This window comes from Quercus lobata, chromosome 3, assembly GCF_001633185.2.
Source record: "Quercus lobata isolate SW786 chromosome 3, ValleyOak3.0 Primary Assembly, whole genome shotgun sequence".
Taxonomy (NCBI): Eukaryota; Viridiplantae; Streptophyta; class Magnoliopsida; order Fagales; family Fagaceae; genus Quercus; species Quercus lobata.
The window spans coordinates 12,912,137-12,936,807 of NC_044906.1; the positions used below are offsets into that span (position 1 = coordinate 12,912,137).

The window sequence follows — 24,671 nt, forward strand, 5'->3', positions numbered from 1 at the left end:
AACTGTTTTTACATTATTTTGAAAACAAAAACAAAAATCTACCAACCATATAAGTCCCTACTTATCCTTTTTGTTAGTTTCATATTGAAGCTAACATTTCCTTGTCTCTAATACATTAATTAAACTTAGATGAATATACCATTTTAGTATCTACATTTTAGATTTACAGTTAAATTAGTCCCCACATTTTAGAGAAATTATATAGTCCTTATGATGGACCACATTATTTGTCCACCATTCCTTTAAAAAACTCTCATTTATTTAAAATTATTGAGTCAATAGTTAGTTTCTATTCAAAAATTTCTTCTAACCAGCAATTTTAAACATACCTCTTTTAATGAAATATGAACAAATGGCATGATCCACCACAAAAATATTATAATTTCTTCATATTTTGGTAATAATCAATTTAATCTTTTTTATTTTCAACTTAAAGTCAATTTGATCATTACAAAGTACAAACACGTACATAGCAAGTGGCGAGTGCAAAAGCGGTGGATCAATTAAAGAATGACACATCAACTAAGAAAACACAATCAGAATAATGGTTTTCAACCCAGACAAATCCCCACTTCTCCCATGACCCAAAAGCAACCCCCATCCATCACCTGTCAAACAAACTCAATTCTCTACCACCTTCATCTTCATCTTCATCTTCATCCTCATTGCTACTCCGCTGGCCACTGGCTAACTTTAAATCATGGAACTTCTACTATCCTAGAGCGGTTCTAATAGCGATTTTCAGTGGTGTCTGTGGACTGCAGAACCAAGCCGAAGCAAGGGAGGGGATTGGGATTGCCTTGGTTTGGGTATTGTCCTAATGATCCAAATCGTGAAACCCAGACCTCTTGGCAAGGACATCGCAGATCTGAAAGAGAAAGCAAACTATAGAGACCTGAGAGAGAGAGAGAGAGAGAGAGAGATTGAAGTCTTTTAACGTTTTTACAAAGTAATCCCCACATAAGGACCTTATACAAGATTTGGGTTTCCCATATAAGGCCTCTTTCAAGATCTTTCCATTAATAAACAAGTCTCCAGTAAGCTCAAGTTGCTGTGCCTAAACAAAATTATTTCCCTTTTAAATTTGAAATTTGGAGAGGTTGATTCAACACTAGCAATGGCCATCAAAACGTCTCCTTCCATTGTATTTGAAACTTTTTTAATTTGTTTTCAAACTTGTGTAGAACGTTGTTATTGATTTTGTGAATTTGAATTGGATTTGATCTGAAAGTGGCTGAGAATTGTGTTTAAATGGATGGGGTTGTTTGGTTCATGGAAGAAGTGGGATCTGCCTGGGGTTTAAAACTTAGATTAGTTGAGTTAGAGCCGATTGTGTTTTTTTAATTCATGTGTCATTCTTAATTGGTCCACCTCTTTCACAGTGCACTCACCATTTGCTATATAAGCTTTTATTTTTGTTAGTGACTTAATGATAGAGACCAAATTGACTGTAAGTAAAAAATAATAACAACCAAATTGATTACTACCAAAAAGTACAAACTAATTAAATTTGATGACCCCAAAATATGAGGACTAAAATAGTATTTTTACCTTAAACTTATTAAACATTTGAATTATGTGCCAAGGATTTCAAAGTAGATTTCAAATTCACCATAATTTTGTGTCAAGTACCTCCAATTTGAAACTATTCTTAACTTATATTACAACTAGTTTCTCATTTAAGTCCACTATATAATTGGTATCCTATTGAGAGTTTTTTTTTTAATTTTATTTTATTTTCATAAGTTGGCAAATCTTTGCATAATCCAAACCGTGTAATCCACTTTCTAGAACAATGAGTAAGTGCGTGTTGATCAATATTGTAAATACATCTATAAATAAAAATTACTAAATAATCCTAAGATGTTAGGTTTTAGTTGGCGAATTATGCGTATAAAATGTATACACATTTATTTATTATTCTTTTGTGGAAATATTAGACTATTAAAATTATAAATTTAATGATTTATGTATTATTCAACTTGGATTGAGTTGATTTTTTTTTCTTTTTATTCTTTTATTTGTTTGGAAAGAAATAAGAAAAAAAGATGTTAAGAACTATGTTAATTTTTTTTTTTTTTTTTTTTTTTTTTTTTTTTTTAAGTCTTATGACAGTGTAGGTGGCTATTTTTGGATTGTGATGTGGGCCTATGGGTTGGACTTGAGGATTTCGTAGTGGTAACATAAACTCACAATGGGTATTTGGGAAGTGGGTTTGGTGTGGGGGGTGCTCCACGGACATGGCCGAAAGCAAGAAAACACTTCTTGTGTTTTCGATTTTGGAAAACACAAGAAGAAAAAATTGCAATCAATTGCATGCAATTAAAAAAAAAAAAAAAAAAAGTCAAGTCAAGTTAATATTTTGATATTTGATTTCTATTTGTTGGAGCTATGTAATTGAGAAAACCGATGTGTATTTTGGTGTGCTTTTACTTACACTTTTGGTAGGACAATGTTTTTATTTTTAGATGGTGAATATAATAATGAGGCCTATTATCTAGTAGATTGGGTGCATGCATGTGTTGAACAAAATCAGGTAATTAAAGTTATAGATAGGGCAATGTTGGAAGAAGGAATTGATCATAAACAATTTTCTGGCTTTTTCAAAGGTTGCCCTAAGTTGCATTTCTGATATAGCAGAAGATAGGCCAACAATGATTGATGTTGGAAAACAACTCAGAGTAATTTATGTGTACCTCTCACCTCCTTAGCTTGCCTCTATGCAGATGGATTGACATTCAAGACATTCTATGCTTTCTATTGTGTTTGATAGGGAACATTTGTCATCAAGGGTAGAGTCAATGGATAAAACTCCAGTCATGTTACAAATTAATATTTAATTTATTTGTATAAAACTAAGTTTGATTTTCATTGGCAACTAATACAGTGTAAATATTATCATTTTTATTTTCAAATAGTTTCAGCTGATCTTCTATTATTGAATGTAATATTTTATGGTCAATGACAATGTATCTCTTATTACAAATATACCAAATCAGCCATGTACTTTACCAATCCTAGTAGTCTAATTCTTACCCATTCAACACTCTCTCTATTTTCCTCCAAAAAAAAAAAAAAAAAAAACTCCCTCTCTCTCTCTCTCTCTCTCTCTCTCTATATATATATATATATATTGGTGTGTTGAACATGTCACCAAAATTTAACTGTTAATACAATTTATTCAAATTTTATTAAGTCAAGAAAGCTAGCCATGGTATATTACAGTTTTTGAGAAATACTAAGGTTATTATAATTTTTTTTACATAACTTGTACAGCCAATGGGTCACCACTTCTAAAAAAAAAAAAAAAAAAAAAAAAAAAAAAAAAAAAAATCATCAAATACAAAAATGTAGGGGTGTGCATGGGTCGGGTTGGGTCGGGTTGAGGAGATTTTTTGACCCAACCCACCATGGCGGGTCAAAAAAAACCCAACCCAACCCAACCCATCACATAAATCCAACCCAACCCAACCCAACCCAACCCACATGGGTCAGGTTGGGTCGGGTTAAACCCATGGGTTTGAAATTTTTTATTATTATTATTAAATTGAGTATAAAAAAAAATTAAAATATTAAAAAAACCTAAAGATTAGTATCAAGGTAACTCTTTAAAAGCAAACAACACTAATGACTAAACAACAATAGTAATTTATTAGGATTTGTGTGAACTAATTGGCTTTTATATAGGATAGGAAGAACTGACTATTAAAAAAAATTTATTAATTATATAATATATTATATATATATATATATATTAAATTAGTATTAGTAGAAGGAACTGAGGAAATACTGTTCTACAACTGTTTTTTTTCTTTTAAATTATTAAATATATAATATATATTTAAATGTGTATATATATATATATAAAAGTTCCCTACAATTGATTTTAAAAAAATTATTAAATATAAAAATATATTTTAAATATATATTATATATGGGTGGGTCGGGTTGGGTTTGGCGGGTTTGTAATTTTATGACCCAGACCCGACCCAACCCGCCATAAAAAATTTTTTTGTAACCCAACCCAACCCACCAAGCCTTAAAAACCAACCCAACCCGGCGGGTCGGGTTGGGTTGGGTCGGGTTTGGCGGGTCGGTGGGTTTTTTGCACACCCCTACAAAAATATAATATAAACATTTATTTATTATGTTGTTAAAATCTACTCATGATATTCATTGTTTCCTCAATTGGTAATATTTGTTAACATTTTTTTAATAATTTTAGGACGACAAATTATTTCACAATTTTTTATCACTACTATTACATGACAGATTGTAAGTGATTAACCATCACTTATCCACGGACTTGTAATTTTTTTTCATCAATTATATTCTGCCATGTCAAAGTTATGACAATAAATTATAAAAAAAGTTGTGGTCCTAAATTTTTTACTCTCCTCTGTGAAATAAATATACTTAAGCCAAAAAAAAAAGAAAAGAAAAAAAGTAAAGTAAAGTTAAAGTGCGAATGAAGACTTTTACTTTTATACCCCTTTTTGCTTTTGCTTTGTTTTGTGTGAAAGAAACTCCACCCGAGAGCATTCTCATCAGCTCTCTAAAAAAAAATGCCATTTTAACACACCAAAAACCCACTTTATCATTTTAGAACATCATTTTACAACATATCATTTATCAGATGTTCTATACTTCAATTCTATACATTAAAATAATATTTCCTACCCATTAAAATAATATATTTATCCAAAACACAGCAAAAATACAAATGCACAATCCAGTCACCACCGGGTCCAACAGCCACCGCTACAACCACCGCCATAACAACAACCACTGCTATAACCACCGCCACAACAACAACCACCGCTACAACCACCGCCACAACAACCATAATCACCGGATCCTCTAACAAATTTCAAATCCAAAAACCTCAACCAAAAAAAAAAAAAAAAAAAACTTAAAATCTTCAACAAAACCCAAACCCAACAGATCAATCAATGACCAAACTCAACCAACCATTGGCAACGAGATCGGCGGCAAGAGCTGTGGAGGACGATGAGCAAAGAACGGCGACTGTGGAGGACGACGTGCAAAGATCGGTGACCACACCTGGGCAAGCAGAGCTTTAGATCGGCGAGCAGAGGTTCAGATTGGCGAGCTTCAATCGGCGAGCAGAGGTTCAGATCGGAATCGCCTTCTCAGGAAGAAAAAAAAAACAGAGAGAGAAAGAGGCGCCGAGACGGAGAGATAAAGAAAATGAAACTCAGATCGGAATCGCCTTCTCAAAAAAAAAAAAAAAAATGAGAGAGAAAGAGGCGTAGAGACGGAGAGATGGAGAGGAGAGACGAAGACCAGAGAGCAGAGAAAGAGAGAGAACTGGGCTGCGGAGAGAGAGAAGAGAATAAAATAAGGGAAAAAATTTATAACACGTGTCCGTACCGTCTCATATTTGAGACGGTACTGTAGCGGTGTGCCAAATTTTTTGGCATTTGGCACACCTCATGAGGATCTATTTTTGTTATTTGGTGTGCCAAATGCCAAATATTTGGCATTTGGCATTTGGCACACCTGATGGTAGTGCTCTCACAAAAAGCTAAGTCTATCATCTGGTTTCAATGCATACTGTCTGTCAATATTCCAATCATAGTGATACTGAATCACAGACAGAGTGAGCAACTCAGTTGTTATCACGCCGTGTCAAAGAGGTTTCAACACTCTCAAATTGCTGCGGCAGCCTTCTAATACCAGAGAGCATCTGGGTCTATACTAGCTCTGTGACAAGTTTCCTCATCCTCATCCTCAATTGATTTCATAATTTGATGAGCATCACCACCTTCCAGTTTCCGATTTGTTCTCTGGTGAAGTATTATAAGTATTCTTTCTTAGATTTTATTGGGTTCTCTTGGCTTCTTTTGTTTGTTGAGTAATTTGTTGTAATTAACGCGTTTATTTTGTTATGTTCATGTGGTTTTTCAAGTAAATTTATAATGGGTACCCTTGTGTTGCTTTGTTAAGTAAATTGTTGTCAAGTACAAGTTAATTTGTTGTGTTCATGTAGTTTTTCAAGTACCCTTTTTGACGATTATAATGGGTTTCTCTTGATTTGTTTTGTTGAGTGATTTTCTGTTTAGAAATAGTAAACAATTAGAAACATCCCTCATATAAATAGACGAGTTCCAACCATCTTCATTGGTCATCATTTGCCATACACACTTCCAAAGATTGTATTGTTTGTTGGATTTTACAGCTAGCCTGGTCATGGTCTTGTGGTAAATACTAATGACAGGAGAAAAACCAAGGGCTTTGTAAATAATAATGACAGCCTAAAACCAGAGACTCGTCTTGAGGTTGTAAATAATAAAGAGCTTAAGAATGGAGGCTCAACTCAAGTTTGTCAAGAGTAACAGAGACTGAAAGTCGTGAGCTTGATTAGGTTTAGAGGTACGTTCCTTTTATGATAAACGGTCTGTTAAATATCAAGGATGAAGTTCTTGAGCTTGGTACTATTGATTAGTTTAGTTTTACTTGAAATTTTCAAATTAAATGAAGTAGGTGTATATATTTTTCTTATTATTAAGCATTTTCGAAAGCGATTCTATAGTTTTTTGACACATATAATACTTGAAACTTTATGCTATTAGCTAACGTTAGGACAGGAATGCTATTTGCACGCTTTGTATAAAAATAGAGTTCACATTTCCATTAAATTAAAATATGCTCTCATTTTTCCTGTATCACGTGTGTAAGCTCATTTTGCAATAACTTGGTATTTAGTCTATGTCATAATCAAGTACACATGCTAGAAGATGCTACACTTATTTATGTTGGGACCCTTTCTTCCTCCCTTTTGTTTTCTTTCCAATTACTTGTATTTAATTTGAACTTCTTCACGTAATGGATTCCAGTGCCATGTCATCTTGTAAGTCACTACTCTGGACATTAGTTGGAGCAGAATTATCATTAGACATGACAAATATAATTTTTGGACTGAGTGTTGGTTTAATTTGAATTTTATCCTTTATTTTATTTTTGCGCAATTATTTCTAGTCTTTGAGAGATGGAGTGAGGTTAAGTAATCAATTGGCATTCATTTGGAGCACAAGCTATAGTATTTGATTATACTAACAACATAAATTTGCTTGTATCAAAGTTACCAAGCTTTAGGGTGTGGTTTTTAATTGATGCATTAGTACAATTTTTGAATTTCATTCTGCCGCATTATTGTAATTTATTTGGAAATTTATTTTTTTTCAAAAAACATTTTCGCCTAATAATATTTTATTGGACTTGAATTGACTCTATAGTTTTGTGAGATATATTTTTGTTGAATTATGAGATAAATAAAAGGTATATCATGTTTTTTTTTTGTTGGATGATGAAAGGTATATCTCTTAATTGTTTTTATTTATTTGTTTTATAAATCATTATTTTCTTGATTCCATGTTTTTATTTGATATTTATTATAGGTTAATCACATGTAAAATTTCAAAATAATTAGTTATCATTTATTATTAAATCTATAAAATTAGTTGTTTATTATGTTGAAGAATACCCAAAAAAAAAAAAAAAAAAAAACCTAAATTTTTTTTTCATAGATTAGTGAGTTGTTAATGCCCAATTACCCTAATATTTGAAAGAAAGAATAGATCACACTAATATTTGGTAAGGAAGGTAATTGTAGGAAAAAAAATTATTCCAATAGTGGATTTAGCAAATTATTTTTTTTAGAAGAACCTAATCCCTATTAAATTTTGTCCCATAAAGATAGTTTACATTCTTTTTTTAACTAAGCTACAAACGCTGAAACGCAGTAAACGCCAAAACCAAACGGGTACTAAGTGTTGCTACTAGTGGTGGATGTTAGACACGGCACAATAAAGTCCATGCCCTCTTGTGTGGGGCACAATGTTTCTACATTGATGTTTAAGTTCAAAAAAAAAAAAAAAAAAAAAAAAAAAGAAGGAAGAGTGAATAACAATGTTAAAAAGTTTGGCATGCGGATACTTAGAGAATGAAGTGAGAAAGATTTGACAATGTGAAAGTGACTTCAATTAGAGGGCATGGAACTTGAAATGCAAAGAACGTGTGGTCTATCACCTATAAACTGTATAGAATAGGACCAATAGGTGGGTGGTGCACCTATAGTCATGGACGATACTGTTAATAGTTTCCCCATTTAGAGAAGAAAATTGTACTAGTGGGTTGCATTTTGTATTAAGATGGTATATCATCATGCCTTCCTCCCCCACCCCTCCAAAAAAGCAAGATCTTCTAGCTAATACAGCCAAAGAAAGTGTTAATGGGCCCTGCAATTGGGCCAAAGCAGGGCAAAAAATGTTGATAAATGACCTTTACAAGTTAGGAGGTGGAAAATTACAAAGACAATTGGGTTAAAAATGAGTCAAAAGTTGGCCACTGAAAAAATTCCTTTTATTTTGATTTCAAAAGTAGAAGAAATTTTATTTGAAACCCTATAATTTAAGGGTATAACAAATTAAACATGAAAGTTTTAAATGTAACAAATTAAATCTTGAAGTTTTAAAAAAGTAACAAATTAAACCTTAACTCATTTAAGTGGAATGAAATTGTGTTTGAGTTTAATATGAACTGTAAGTTTAATTTTTTAGCTTTTCGAAAGCTTAAATTTTAAATTGTTACTTTGAAACTATAGTATTTAAATTGTTACTTCTTTAAATTATAGGATTAAAAATTTTTTTTACCAAAAAAAAATACAAGCCACACATAAAATGTTCATCCTCTACCTCATTACAAGTGGTCGATAAGTACCTTAGCAATATCTTTGGCTAACTTTCTTAATAATGGTGACATAAAAGGCAGGGGACATAAAAATAAAAATAAAAAAACTTTTTTTTTTTTTTTTTTAAATTATACCACTTCATGAAGTGTGTAAGGGCACATTTGAAACTAATATTAATATACCATGGTGGGGAATAAGTGATGTGAAATTTCTCTCTCTCTTGAAATCACTTAGGTAGAAACAAGATTAAATCAAAATTTGTCCCTCTACCATGGTGGGGACAAATGACTTTTATCCGAATCTAAAAAGTCCCCCTCGAACTTTTTTATTCTTACACATTAACCAGGTTATGCTATATCACAATGCAAAATTATAATTTTTTTTCTCCCCATAATTCTATCCACTAGGTTATAGAAAATAGGAAAGAAATTATTAGAATTTTCTCAAGTTCATTTAGCAATCTAATGCTTAAGAATGACGAAATATGAAATATTCCTACTTCATTCAAGCCCTTCTCGATTGTGAATTGAATCTAAAATTATATTTAACTCTACAAATGCCTTTGTCATTCACCCTTTTACTTGTAACTAATTTGAAGGTCAATTATATTTTTGGAGAAGTCCAAAGTAGTCATATGAATTAATTCTTTGCAAGCAAAGAACATGACTAAAGATATTTTTGTAATTTAATTTTCATTTTCTCACTGAATGTAAATCAATCAGGTCCAACTTAATTTCCTAAAAGGTTTCGTATGCTCAAATACCATGAAGATAAAATATAGCCTAAGGTCTTCTCTTTGTGTTCATCACAATGTTTGGCTCTGTCTCTATCTGTTGGGTTTTGAATGAAGGAATTGTTGTTCTAGATCTATGTTGTCTGTTGACCATTCTCAAATTCAGCATTCTATGGTGTTTGCCTTGTGTCTGTTACTTCAAATTTGACAAATGATCTCTTCATTGTTCATTCTAAATAGAACCTCAACCTGTTGTCCTAAATTGCAATCTTTGGAGCCAAAATATGTGTAGAGTTTCTAAGCCAATTAGATCATCACTATTCTCTCAAAAAAAAAAAAAAAAGGCCATCACTAAGGCCTTAATGTCCCAAAATTGCGGGTCAATATAAATTCAATCTAATTGAAATTCTAAAATATTTTAAAAAAATTGTTAAAAATATGCTAAACCACCATGAATGATCAATTTTCCATAACAATTCAAAACTTCAATTTTTTAAAAATTAACAAGTCTCCCACATTATACACGGTCATACACCAAACAATCTCTCTCTCAACACGAAAATAGCTGAGTCTAAACTGTTAACTGTGTTTGTATTTCTTGTTTCTACTAACTATATAAAAAAAGCCAATGGCTTTTTCTACGTAAATTTGGTTTAGTCAATTGGTGAGCAAAACTCACCATTTTGTATTTTGACTTTTTTTTTTCCTCTTAAATATTTATATGAGTTAGCATATATATTGTTATACTGACACAACAAATTTCACAATATTTTCATAATTATTGAGATGTCAATTTCTTATAGGTCGAAATAAAATAATAAAATATGAGACTATGACCAACCACAATTGAAAATAAATGTTTTGTAAAAATGTTGTATCACTTGTTTGTTATCACAATGTTTTCACAATTGTTGAGATCTTAGTTCCTTATAAATCAAATAAAAAAAATACTAAGTCCACAATATTTTCACATTAATTTCACAATAAATTATAAGTGTAAGCTCTTATTGATGGATAAAAAAGTGATATCAGTCGTGGCTCTATTTTAAAATCAATAACTACTTGTAGTCTAAAATTTGTTATGAAAATATTATGGAGATAGCATTTCTATAAAATAAATAATAAAATATTAGACCGAAACTTACCATGGCTGAAAATAAAGGTATTGTGAAAATATTGTGACATTTTGTTGTGTTCCTAGACTTCTTTTTTGGTTTAGTCAAATTTGGTGAGCCAAAATTCACTATTTCACACACAATTTTCTTTTGTTGGTTTTTGGTTTGTTGTTTTTTTAATGCATAGTTTAAAGTGGTTGTCCCAATTAAAAACCAATAACAATTTATCACCTAGGATTTGTTGTTAAAATGTTGTGGACGTAGCATTACTCAAAAATAAAATAATAAAATATCATACAAAGGCCCACCTTAGTTAAAATAAAGGTATTGAGAAAATATCATGACATATATTGTGTTCTTGACCTTTTTTTTTTTTTAGCTAATTTGATGAGCCAAAATTCATAGTTTTATGGACAATTTTTTTAGGTTGACTTTTTTTTTTAACACATTAATGTTTAAAGTAAAAAAACACAGTTTTACCAACAAAAAATATATATATATATATATATATATATGGAAAAAGTACTTTTCCACTTTATGTTTGGGGTAGTTTCATCCCCCCCCCCCCTTCCCACCAAATTTAAAGTTGAATAATTTCCTCTTTTATATTTAGTAGACAAGCATATAGTCACTAAATTTTAATGTCCCCAAAAAGTTTCTTCTTGTATTTTGAGTTTTATGTGTTAGTCATACTTAGAAAGTAAAAATGGTGATGTATGGTATTCTATTTGTTATCTAGAGAACACTAATTTATTAGAGGTTTAAATCTTCTAGATTTATAATTTTATCTAATAGAAACTTCAATGACATATGCCTTTTGTTATCTTATTCTTTTTTTTATTTGCTTTCTTTCTTAAAAAGGCTTTCATTAAAATTTAAGTAAGGTAAAAAACGTAGTTAGGCTCATAAAATAAGATGATAAAAAAGGAAGTATGAATAACAAGATATTCATTAAAAATAATTGTAGGTATTTAATTTAATGAAGAGTTTCAATTGCAGCATATGTCATCATTTATTGCGAAAATGTAAATATTGCGATAATGTTTTACCAAAATTTAGTTGTTTATTGTTGGAAGATGACAACATTTGTTATCATTCTTATTAGAATTTTTTCGTGAGTAGATATTGTCTTTAGTAAATAGGTTCTAAGAAATTATCATAGTAAATAGATAGTCATATGTTAAATAACTATTCTAAATTTAAGTACATGATTTCATACTACTTCAAAAAAAAAATTTCTATCTTAAATTTTCTCACTCAAGTGTGCCTTGCACATGCAAACCTTACTAGTATCTATCAATAGACTTTTGACAGCTGAGTATAAATTTTGTGGTTTACCGCTCTAATGAAGTACTACCTCCATCCCAATTTGTTTGTCCTGTTTCAAAAACTCAACTTTTTAAGGGAACATCATTTATCATCTTGTCCGTTGTATAAAAATGTATAAGTTTCTAAAATTACCCTGAAATAAATTTATCAAAAAATTTTGGAATACTAAATCTAAAATGGTTTTAGAAATAAAGTAGGGGCATAATAGTAACATTAGTAAATTAATAACTTTTAATTTTAAAAACAAGACAATATTTTGGAACATTCTAAAATGGAATAGAGGACAAATAAATTGGGACAGAGAGAGTATTATTTTATTATTTTGTGAATATATTTTATTTTATATTTAGTTTTGGTAATTGTGGTACCCATCTCTCTGTTTTGTTGATTGATATATGTATGGAGTAATGATAGAACCATAACTTTTTCCACAACTTTGGCCACAATTTGCTCACGTGGCAAGTCTTGAGCGTTGGAGTCGTAAACCCACCACTTACAACTTGCCATGTAAACAAGTTGTAGCAAAAGTAATGGGAAAATTGTGATCCTAATATTTTCCGTAGGTACATATCCTACACTCTCCAACAGTACAACTTCACTTTTAAAGTTTTATTATTTAATATTATACTTAGTTTTGATAACAGTATTGTTATCTGTTTTTGTTTATTATTACACTTTTATGTAATATTTATATTTAATAATAGTAATATGTAATTATTATAAAGAAGAATTGAGATAATTACAAGAAAATTTTTTGTATGAGCCGGCACATACGCTCACCTATAAGTGAGACAAAGATCTTACGCGGCTGACACATGAGATACATTTTCTAATTACAAATAGTAATAGTTATATGTGTGTACAATTGTGTGTAACGCCATAATAATAATTTCCTTTATAATATAATTTTAGAATGTATAATAAAATTTTGCTCAATTAAAATTAATTTATGAATAAAGCATTTTTTTTGTCATGAATTTTTTTTTTTTTTGGCTTTGCCATTGATCTCCTCCAGAAGCTCTCTAGTGTTTTTTACCATTTAACTTATTTCTGCTATTATTCAATTTATTTTTGCTACAATTCATGGGTCTCATTGCACTTTTTGGTATTATTTATGAGTTCCATTATACTATTTCAATTAACTTTTAACTTTATCTATATTACTTTTAGCAAAAAAAAAAAAAAAAAAAATTTCAACTAAGCTGTTACCAAAACAAACACTACTCTCTCACACGCTGTGGAACTTCTCCTCAGCCACTCCCAACACTGTAGCAAAATAATTTTTAAATGTGTAAATAGTACTGTGGGACCTATTTTTAATATTTTTTTTGAATAAAGTGACTGTAGGTCCCATGTACAGTGCATGAACAGTGCTGTTACAATGCATGAACAGTGCTACTATAGTGCATGAACATTGTTGCTACAGTTGTGAACAGTAAATTTTGTCTCCCTAAAACGCGTGGAAAAAAAAAAGGAAAAAAGAAAAAAAAAAAGAGAAAAACGCTGAAATGACAACGCAGACGCAAATCCAAACCGGCACTAAATGAGCTTAAGACTTTGTATTATGGATATAATAGATGAGTGTAAACTGATAACGTAGGGCCTAGAGCGGGCCCTGCTTTTGAATTTGCTATTTGGTTTCTCCTGAATATCATCACTCAGTTCATTATCTACCTACTCTTTCACAGACTCGTATTCTCTTGTGAAATCCAGCAAATTTCCCATTTCCAAACTATGGCTCGTGCTTTACTTTCTGCTATTGTGGAGCAGCTTGGTCCTTTCATTTCTTCAGAGTTCACGTTGACTGCAACTGTTAAACAAGAAGTCCAAAAGCTTGAAACCAAATTCTGTACCATCCAGGCAGTGCTCAACGATGCTGAGAAGAGGCAGCTGAAGGAGGAAGCTGTGAAGCTTTGGTTAGATAAGCTCAAACGCGTATCCTACGAGATGTACGACGTGTTGGATGAGTGGAACACTGCCATGATCAAAGAAGAGATTGAGAAACAACAAAAAGTCGAAGAAAAAGCTCAAACTAGCACTGCTCAGAAGAGGAAGGTATTGCCCAACTTCAATTTCTCAGTTCCTAATTTTTTTCAGAATCGTGATATTGCTCATAAGATAAAAGAACTGAACGAAAAATTAGATGAGATTAACTAAGAGAGGGAGGTGTACGGGTTTGAATTAAGTAAGGCCATTGAAGAAGTGGTTGAGAGACCAAAAACTACTTCTTATGTTGATGTGTCTGATATTCTTGGTCGCGAGAAGGTTAAGGATGATCTAGTGAGCATCATATTGGGTGAGGGTACTGAAAAACAAAAACGTCCCCATGTCATCTCTTTGGTGGGTATGGGCGGTATGGGAAAAACCACTTTTGCCCAACTAGCCTTTAATCATCATGAGGTGAAAGATCATTTTGAAAAAAGAATTTGGGTTTGTGTTTCCGAACCCTTTGATCAATGTAGGGTTGCCAAAGCTATCGTTGAAGCTTTGGGAGTTCATGATTCCAACACTACTGAATTGCAAAGTCTGCTAGATACAATTTGTGAATTAATTCGAGGAAAGAAGATTTTTCTTATCTTTGATGATGTGTGGACTGAAGACTATGCAATGTGGAAGCCATTCAGAGATGCACTCAAAAATTGTGGTTCCCAAAGTAGTAGAATCCTAGTCACCACACGTAAAGACAAAGTTGCGAAGATGATGGAAAGTGCAAATACGATCAAGTTAGAGGAATTGTCTGAGGAAGATTGTTGGTTGGTGTTTAGTAAAATAGCATTTGTAGATGAGGATCCTAAGCAATGTGAGCAACTAGAAGACGTTGGCAAGAAAATATCAAAGAAGTGCAAAGGCTTGCCCCTTGCTGCAAAGACTCTGGGGAGTCTCATGCACTTCAAGAAAAGTAGAGAAGAGTGGAACAATGTTTTGGATAGCAATTTTTGGGAATTAGAAGACATTGAAAGAGGACTTTTTGCGCCATTGTTACTTAGTTATTATGATTTGCCATCACCACTGAAACGGTGTTTCTCATATTGTGCTATCTTTCCAAAAGATCATGTCTTTGAAGTTGATATGTTGGTATCTATGTGGATAGCACACGGATTTGTTGAGTCAAAGGGAAATATGGAGGTGGAAATCATGGCAAGAGAATACTTTAAAAGTTTAGTCATTCGCTCTTTCTTCCAAAAGGAACATATATTTTTTGACATGAGATATAAAATGCATGATATAGTGCATGATTTTGCACAGTCGATTACTAAGAATGAATGCTTAATAATCAGTAGTGACATAGAGTCAAAATTAGACTTTAATAGTGCTCGCCATTTAGGATTAGAAATTCGAAATGTATCCCAATTTCCTTTGTCCATTGATAGTGCCAAAAATCTACGCACCCTTATCATTTTTAATCAAGTTGGTTATGACATACCCAATTTACAGAATTTTAGACTTTTACGAGTATTAACTTTGATAAATACTATGGAACTTCCACACACAGTGGAAAATTTAATACATTTAAGGTATCTCACTTTGTTTGGGGGTATTGAGGTATTGTCTGAAACCATTTGTAATTTATGCAATTTACAATATTTGAAGATTACCAAGGATTTTGGTTCTGTCTACACAAAATTACCTCAAGGGATAGGTAAATTAATTAACTTAAGACATCTTATTGGAGAAGATTTCCTGATTCCAAGAGGGATTGGAAGATTGATTTCTCTTAGAACATTAAAATGTTTCAGCATAAGTGACGAGGATAGCGAAGGATGTAAACTCGGAGAATTAAAAAATTTGAACCACCTGCAAGGGAGTTTTGAAATACGTGGGTTGGGGAACGTGATAGATGTAAGTGAGGCCGAGAATGCACAACTTAAGAAGAAGATACAACTTCGTGAAATGATACTATCTTTTAAGAAAGGGAAGGATAGAGGATGGTGGGATGATCCGGTTCCAAATGCGGTCGACCCCAATGATAGAAGAATGGAGAGGGATGTCTTAGTTTTAAATGCCTTAGAGCCACCTCAAGACTTGGAGCAGTTAGACATTCGTTGGTACCAGGGCACCACAATGTCTCCTAATTGGTTGATGTCCTTGACCAAATTGAAACTTGTTTCTATCTTTTCGGCCACAAAGTTAACGAGTTTGCCTCCTTTGGGGAAGTTCCCGTTCCTCGAATCATTAACTATAAGGAATGTGTGTAGTTTGAAACAAGTGGGTGTTGAATTTTTGGGAATAGAATCTGAGAACAAGAAAGAAGACATAAAAATATTCCCAAATTTGAAATATCTCAGGTTTGTGTGGTTGGAGGAGTTGGAAGAATGGATTGGGATTGGAGGAAAAGAAGACGCAGACTGTATTACTGTAATGCCTCGTCTTCAACGGCTGGAAATTCATGGCTGCGGAAAGTTAAAGTCATTGCCGGACTTCCTGCGTACAATTCCATTGAATAAATTGGAGATCGCTGGCTGTCCAATTATCAAGGAACGTTGCCAAAGAGAGACAGGAGAGGACTGGCGCACCATTTCTCACATCCCAATCATCGATCTTCAAGAACATTCTTATTATTTAAGGTAACTCATTCTGCTTCTTCTTCTCCTTACGTTTCATTTATTTTGCAAACAAATATTATCAATTAAATATTCTCATTTTTCTGGTAAAAATTCCCACTGAAAAAAAAAATTACCCACAACCTAGATTGATGAATTCAACATATTCTCATAAATTTGAGTTAGCGTAGTTTATTGTTGTTGCTTAGATTCAGTTAGCTTGTGATGAATTGAAAATTGCATGATGGGTACAATAAATTTTCAGAAATGATTTAAAAAATGAAAGGCTGGACTTTCAGATGGAATAATCAAATGAACGTGTCTCCAGATTTTCACTCATTTGCATTTAAATGTAAACAACTCAAAATCAAATGCCTACCTCTTTCTATTTCATTTGCAGTTTAATATTTTTATGGGTCTTGCTCATTTTCTTGATTTAGATGACATCGTAAAAACTGCGCATGAGCAAAGTTCATCCTCGGCTTGATTCGGCATTGCAAGTCTGAACCAGTAAAGGGTAACTTCTTCCTATTTCTTTCTTCGTCTTTTGTTGCTTTTGTCATTTGGCTGAAATATCAATTAATTATTTTCATTATCTCTCAAAAAAATCCCACCAAAGAAATTTATCAAATTTTGGCCAAACTCACAACGGGACTGTCACCAATGGTTCAATCTAGTAGGCCCACTATTTTCAACATTACCAGAATGTGTAAAATGTATGGAAGATTTTTATTCATTTTAAAGAACCCAGGCTCAATGGTACTGAAACTTTACTGGTGGATTTTTATTATTGTCATATGGCCTTGTTATTTTCTATTTTACTTAATTTTGAGTTGGATTTTTCTTGTGTTTAAACTTAATACAATCCTTGCATCTCATTTTAATTTGCTTTTCTAAGTGATACAGAAAATGCTGTCCATTTTTAAAGAACCTGTTCAATTTTCACCTTATAAAATTGTCAAAAAAAAAAAAAAATTGCCAAGCTTCCGGTTTTTTTTTTCTTATGTTCTCTTTTATTGCAAGGTATATCCAAATATCATTTTTTATCTTTTGTAATGAGATGATTTTTCTTACTGTTATTTCCATCTATAATACCATCATGCTAGATATTTAATTTTGTTGGCCTCATTTAACCCATACATCAAATTCTATCATGTAGGGAAGTATATTTTGTGCTTGAGCAAAATTTCACGCATGGATGCACTTTTGAGTAAGACCTACAGAAGAAACTTGTTCATTTTATTGTGGCAGTAAAGCTTGCATATTGTATGACACATAAAAGGTTGGGTAGGAACTTGACAATCTACAACTTTTGCAACCTTCTATCCTTAATTTTGAGAGCTTGAATCTATAGTTGCTAATCTTCATGCTTTGATGTTTCAACTTTAAAGTTTGATTCTGGATGCACATAGATTTCTTGTCTTAGTGATGTGTTTCTTGTCAATGAAGATGAGGAAGAGTGAGATGTACCACCAAGGGCAGAGGGCACAATTTGATAAATACTTGCTATTTGCTGCGATCTATAGTTGCCTATTTTGAAAAGGACACCATAAGAAGTGGAGAGGAGAAGATAGGACCAGTCCAAACTTCCTTGATCTAGGCGCATAAATGTTGCTTCTTGTATAGGTAACTCTCTCCTTTCTATTTCTTTTTCTTTTTTACTTTATTGCTGCATTTTTTTTTTGTTCCATGGTCAATCATTTTTTTTTTCCAACCTAATAATACCCTAGGAATATTTTGCTCTCCATCAGTCTAGGAACAATATCCTAGGAATATTTAACAAAAATTGTGATTTTGAAAACATTATTTCACAATTGAACTAAAATCTTGTTTTCAGAACACGGTTTCAAATAAAATGTGTACGGAATGTGCAATAACGAGCGTGTACCAAGACTTTCCCCTTTAACTAAACCAATTCTAATTTCCAGTTCACAATTTCTTTTGCTTTGTCCATCCCAACTGGTTTTGAATGAAGAAGGGGACCCCTTCCATCCATGCAACCATAATTGAAGTGAAAACTTTGACTAAACCAAAATAAGAGAAAGTCTAAGCACACAAACAATTTGACAACAAGTTTCACACATGTTGAGGTGTTTAGTCTGTAATTTGAATGTCATAAAGTGATGATAACGGTGATTCTAGATGAAATTGATGCTGCTACCATTTATATCCTGCTGAGTGCCAAAAAATTGTAAAATTTATTTTGTAGCATTGCACCATTTGTCACCATCACATGAACCTGCCATTTTTTCTCTGCAACTCAAAATCTAATACATAACATAGTTGTGGCAAAGTGCAAGCGAAAGTGTACAGAAAATATATGCCGGACTCTTTCTCCGTCCCAACACATATATATCTTGTTTATTTATTCCTTTTATTAAAAATCTGTGTTTTTCCATTCTTCCTCCTGCAACCCATGGAGTTTTAGTAGTTAGCAAATTGAATTTCTGCAGGCACTGTAACAGTTCTATTTGATGACAAAGAGTTGATGTTGTCTTGCCAGCACCAATAAAACTGTCAGAAGGAGTGAATCATTGTATCATACTACAAATCAAAATCAAAATGGTGCTTTTACCCCTGAGAAGGTTCAAGTCCTTCAGTACTTGCAATCTCAAAGTGGGACATTTCCAGCAAGATCATTTTCCAAGATGGTTTGTGTGGTACAGCTATAGGTTTTCAAGAAAAGTTGGTTCTGGCAAGAAATCTTGTTTGGAGATTTAAGCTACCTGGTGGTTTAGAAGGAAATGCCCCTTGGTTGAAACAGAGAAAGATAGTTGTGTCTCGTAAGTATGGACACAGCATTGAAAATGATAATCACTTGGACAGAGATTTTCTTGTACAGCTTTGGGTTGCTGATAGGAAAATGAAAAATTCTAACAGAAAAAGAAGGCGGAAATTTGTTAAGTATGGAAATTTTTCTGGTACAGCATATGAAAACCAACATGAATATGGAAGATGGTATTCAGGGGCACCTCTTTGCAGAACAGGATTTTTTGGACAAGGGAAAACCAGTTTTGAATCAACCACCTCTGAGCCAATCTGACTCAGCTTTTCTGGAGCCAGAAACTCCAGAGGAGGTGAGTTGGGTTTAGTGTTGCTGTCAGTTTGTTACTTTTAGAATTAATCTGTAGATTTATTATTATTTAAGTTGTTGTGCCATGATTGTTCAGTAGCTCCATCTCTCATTATCTTTAACAAATACATCAGCTTGCTCATTGTGCTTTTTGCTGCTATTTTATTATTGCTATTTTTGTGAAAATTGAAATACTGGTTGTGGATGTGTGGAGTAAGAAATTAGCCTAGAGAAATCCCTGCAAGAACAACAAAGGGGAAAAAGCATGGGAAAGGTTGAGGTTGCCTTGAAGTTTCTTTCAAGATCTTAATGTTCAAAGTTAATCTTAAGATCTTAATGTTTATTTAGGCCCAGGTTGCACTCCTTCTTGCTAGGTCCAATTTGTTGATTACTAGGGATATAGAGTGGGCAAATCTTATGCTTGGTTTTGAGCAGGTAATTCATTTTCCTTATCATTATCTTTTTCTTGTTTGTCTTGATGCTGATTTTGGAGCACATGTATATCTATTAAATACTGTGTATGATACATTTAAGATGCCAAAACATTACTCTTTTATTAATTGATTTATTTGTTTTGCCTTTGGCTTTAAAATGAAGCAGTAGATTGAAGTGTTAATGGTAAGAATATTGAGATTTTTTAGTAGAGCATCAGATTAACTCCTCTGAGTAGTTCCCTACAGCTTTTGACTGGGAAATACAAAAAATTATTATTAATTATCTGTGCTCTGATTTATTTAATTTCATCTTCTGTTTGAAGATCCATATTTGCTTATATTGTGGTTGATCAACTTGCTTAGTTTGCATATTTGGCTTTTCTTTGATGGTCCTAGTGCTTATGTAGTTGGCCTTAAGTCTTACATGGGTATGGGTCTGACAAGATCCATTCATAGGTAACTAAAATTATGGTGTGTTGTATTTCACATAATTCACAAGACCTTGAGCCAAGTTTAGGATGTTGGTAGTGTGATGCCAAGAGCCAAATATTTGATCTAATGGTCGACGAGGTAGTGTTTAATTGGAACCTTTAACTGGCCCTGGTTTCATTAATGAGTTTTGCAACCATGGCTTGTGGACACAACTTTAATTGTCTGCCTGTATGCTTTGCTATTTGATATTTTCAATTTGGAGTAATAGTTTTAGAGTAAGGATCAAGTTACACCTAGTGTAACTTTTGGATGTTACACCATTAATTAATATTTTATTGGATCAATATTTTGAAAATTCAACGGTTGCATTTTGATAGTAGAACCTATTTTCTCTCTCTTTTGACCATTTCGTTTTTCATTTTCTTCTTCTTACATTTATTTTCCTTGTTTAGTTGTATCTTTAGATTCTTTACTCTCAATTCTATTTGGTGGAACTGTTGGAAAACCGGTATGCAATTGTAGATGTGTGCTACCCCAGTCAGTGAGTAATCAATCTAACTCCTTTCATTCTCCTAAATTTTCGCTACACACAATTATCTTTCAAACAAATGGGCTCGTTATTTTACGCATAAAACAATTTCCCAATTCCTGATACTCTGTTGTTTTGCAGCCTGTAGGTTTTATTCGTGAGAAGAGTAATCTCATTGCCAGACAGGTATATTCCTGATACTCAGTTGTTTTGCAGCCTGTAGGTTTTAACACTGCACTCTTCATTTTTTAACATTTTGTCGTGTGCACAATATATATAATAAATTTGGTGTCTTCTTAATATTGACTATAAAAAAAATATTCTAATGTCATCCTTTAAAATCAACATGAAGTTCAATGTTATATCATAATAAAACAGAAAGTGTACGTGCCTCATGGAAGATGATTTCATTGTATTTTTCCATATCAATCTCATCAATGGGACTAAGACGCTGTTAATTTATACTATCAATGTAATCTAGGGATCCTTCATTTTTATTTTTTATTTTAAGAGGGTAAATACATAACTTAAGGCACGTATAAATAGATTGCTTCCATATCGAAATGGCATTTGGTATCTCTACAAAAATGTTCATTCTCTGTTTCTGGGGCAAAAAATGCATTTTTAATTACCCGTTGGATGTTTGGTATCTCTATTATGTTGTAAATTTAAAAAATGAATTTCCCCTAACCTCTCCAAATAAGTAAAAATGAAGTCCTATATATTTCTGGTCCATTGGTTTAAGCTACTACATGGCATTCCCTTTGTGTGGAGTCCTGCTTGACAAGACTAATGATATTGCTTCACCTATATCATTTTGGTTTAAGACTAATGATTGAGACAAAAAGCTGTCTAAAGTCCAAGTTTTGGTTTAAAATGATTGAGACGCTAACTGGCATCATCCTTTATAGTCAAATTAAGTTAATTGGCTTGTACTTCAGTGTACTGTGTTTAGAGTCGTACTCTATTATGAAGAGAATTTGTTCTATATTTAGCTAAATATCTTCAAATCTGTCTTCTCATACTTAAGCAAGGGGGAACACAATCTAAAATTCTAAATCCATGAGAAGGAATACTTAGCTGAGGCACATGAATCCGTGCATTATTTCTTTTCAATGTACTTTTCATTGCTGTTGTGGATGGTGTTATTTATGACTCCAAAGCATTTAAGAATGCTTGAAGTAGTGCTTGCCAAGCCAAAAGGTTTGCAATGCTTGTTCCACCCAAATATTCATTCCTTCTTGGTACAAACTACAATTTTCAAGGGGCCTTGTAAATCCCATCTTATCCTTCTGGTTGTGTTAGTAATATAGTTATAAGCTGAGTTTTTTTTTTTCTTTAAGCCTGTTGGTTGATTTTAAGATGAAAAACTTGCTTTTTGGCTTGATAATGAGAAGATTGGTGGAACTGTAATGGCACCAGATGGATTTGAAGCATGGTCGCCAAAAACTAGTACGCAAGATAGTCTGATCTTCATACGTGTCATGTGATGTTATTGCACAGGGTTGGTCTTATAGATGGCAGATGAGAGAAATGGTAGAATATTCATGGCAGGCACGACAAATTGAGCCTTTTTTATTTCTAATTATACCTCATTAATATTGACATCCTATATTAATGGAATAAATATTGATAATGCTTTAAGATGCAAACAAAAGTAGCTTGAAATTAATTTTGGATGTTAAACTCTGTAGTTCTTTCATTGAAGTTTTTAACTATGCCAGCCATAAGTTTTGCTTCCAGTTCTGATTTGAAAGTAAGGGGACTTGAGCTAAGATCAGCCCCGAGTTTATTTTGAATTCGATCATTTTCAAAATATCCATTTAGAATTGGTTAGCATAAAATCACTTGTTGATAGTCCCAACACGGATGGAATTCAATAATTTGAAAATATACAATTCATTCATATCCACTGGCATATTATTCCACAAGCTCTCAAATCCTAGTTCTTGTCTCCCCTATGTATTTACTATTTAGTTCACACTTTTGGGTTTATACCTTCGATGCAGGTGATGATTGTATTGGAAAACAATGTGGATATAAGGAATGTTACATGCAGCCAAAGTCATGGAATTAGGTCATTCACTGCTTGATTCTTATTTTATTTGCTGAAAATATAGTCTGCATTAAAATTGCAAGTTGTAAAAAAGTCAACCTACAAAAAGACTACCATTAACATACCAACACCCAAGGGTCATCACTTTTGGGTTTATATGCACTTTTAGTTATATAATAGAATGTGATGTAGTAAAAAACTTCATTGTTTGTCTTTTCTTCATTGTAGTATAAAATTCAGAGGTTGCCAGTCTAAATATAGGGATCAATTTGCACAAATTTTAATCCACTTTTGTTTAATTAAGTGGCAAAAAATCTATCACTAGTCCCTTTCTCTGACTGAATCCTTGTACCTATGCAGCATTTGGCAGTCTTAGCAGAGATAAATCCTGAGCCGGCATTTCAAACAGTGAGGGACTCAATCATCAAACACTCTACTGATGTTCGGATTCAAAACATGGCAAGTTGGCTCTGGTGTTGTATCCAAAGTGACCTATTCAAAACCGAATTATTTAAACCAATACTACTGCCTCTGTGAAAAGTGCCCCAATCATACCTTTTCACTTATGAGTTGTTTGGGAATTGATTTTTTTTTTCTTTTTTTCTTTTTTGTGGAAAATATATTTGCTTATTTACTGAAGAACCAAAAAAGACTGGTTGGTGATGTTTCAGAAATATTGTTTGGAAATGCAAATTCAACTCATTATGCGAGGATTACTTTTCTTGTTGGTATAATTGTCTTTTTTGGACTTATTGATGGATATGAGTATATAGCCCTTTTCAGTTGACATATTTTCACTTGATGAGTGAATTGTCAATGAGAGTATATAGTTGTGTAACATATTCATGGGAGGGGGTGTATTTGGATTCATTGTCAATGACCAGGGATATTTTCTTCATTCAATGAGAATATTTGTGTAGCAATAGTTATCAAATTGAACTGATGCTTAAGTATTGCTACAAGTGGTGCATGCTACACTTCTATGTAATATCTAAAAAATGAATAGTAGCATTTATTATTATTAAGCTCTTGTTAAGCCACATCATCGTAGCATTTTGATTCATTTTGGTTATTTCAATCATTTTGGATTAACTAGGCCTTAAATTATTTTTTTTTTATAAGTTGCTTTTTCAGATTGGGGCTCAAAAATTATTTTTCATTTTCTTTTTCTTTTTTCCTTAATTTTTAGGTTGGAAAATATGAAATTTTATTCTATTTGAACCAAACTCTTTAGTTTTGAGTTAAAAAAATACAAACAAAATAGATATTAGAAGTTAGAGATATGGGCCTAAAAAAGTAATAAATATGTTAAATATTCACTAGATTACGTTAAAATTCAAATTCCAATAATATAGACATTATACTTTTTTTTTTTTAAAGGTTACAATTCTAAACATATATAATAATTTAAACTTAATATAACATGTTACATGTGTTCCATGGAATGAGGATGTACATTTTTTTTTAATATGTTCAAATTAGTCAACTGATCATGGTATATTTTTTAAAAATCTTTTTAATAACATCTTCTCTATTTATATTACATTTTTCATATATATAAAACTTATAAAAATTGAAAATAATTATTTAATTTATGTATTGTTATTGAATTCAAAACACACTATTTAACTTATAAATTTTACATTATATTCTTATAAAATACTTATATTACATTTTTATATATATTACGTGGATTTGCGACTAGTGGGACAGTGT

The 24,671-nt window shown here is 32.2% G+C and overlaps 2 protein-coding genes across 12 annotated transcripts; both read left to right on the forward strand.

The window, feature by feature from the left end:
- The first annotated feature begins 13,624 nt into the window (after window positions 1–13,624).
- LOC115980350 (putative disease resistance protein RGA4) lies at window positions 13,625–14,047 on the forward strand. Its single transcript, XM_031102614.1, has one exon. It carries the CDS (start codon window positions 13,625–13,627, stop codon window positions 14,045–14,047), a length of 423 nt encoding a protein of 140 aa, XP_030958474.1.
- Window positions 14,048–14,227: 180 nt separating this feature from the next.
- On the forward strand, window positions 14,228–23,767 carry LOC115979247. Of its 11 annotated transcripts, none has more exons than XR_004088996.1 (10): window positions 14,228–16,455; window positions 16,872–16,948; window positions 17,591–17,718; window positions 17,881–18,057; window positions 18,885–19,508; window positions 19,853–19,939; window positions 20,823–20,911; window positions 21,041–21,085; window positions 22,909–22,976; window positions 23,316–23,767. XR_004088996.1 is itself a non-coding variant. In XM_031101231.1 (8 exons), the coding sequence occupies exons 4-8, from the start codon at window positions 19,338–19,340 to the stop codon at window positions 23,329–23,331; spliced, it is 387 nt and encodes a 128-aa protein (XP_030957091.1). In that variant the 5' UTR covers window positions 16,867–16,948; window positions 17,591–17,718; window positions 17,881–18,057; window positions 18,885–19,337; the 3' UTR covers window positions 23,332–23,767. The 11 variants fall into 11 exon arrangements, 2 of the variants coding, with proteins under 2 accessions (XP_030957091.1, XP_030957090.1); XR_004088999.1 differs by having other exon boundaries at window positions 20,835–20,911; XR_004088998.1 differs by having other exon boundaries at window positions 18,935–19,508.
- Window positions 23,768–24,671: the final 904 nt, after the last annotated feature.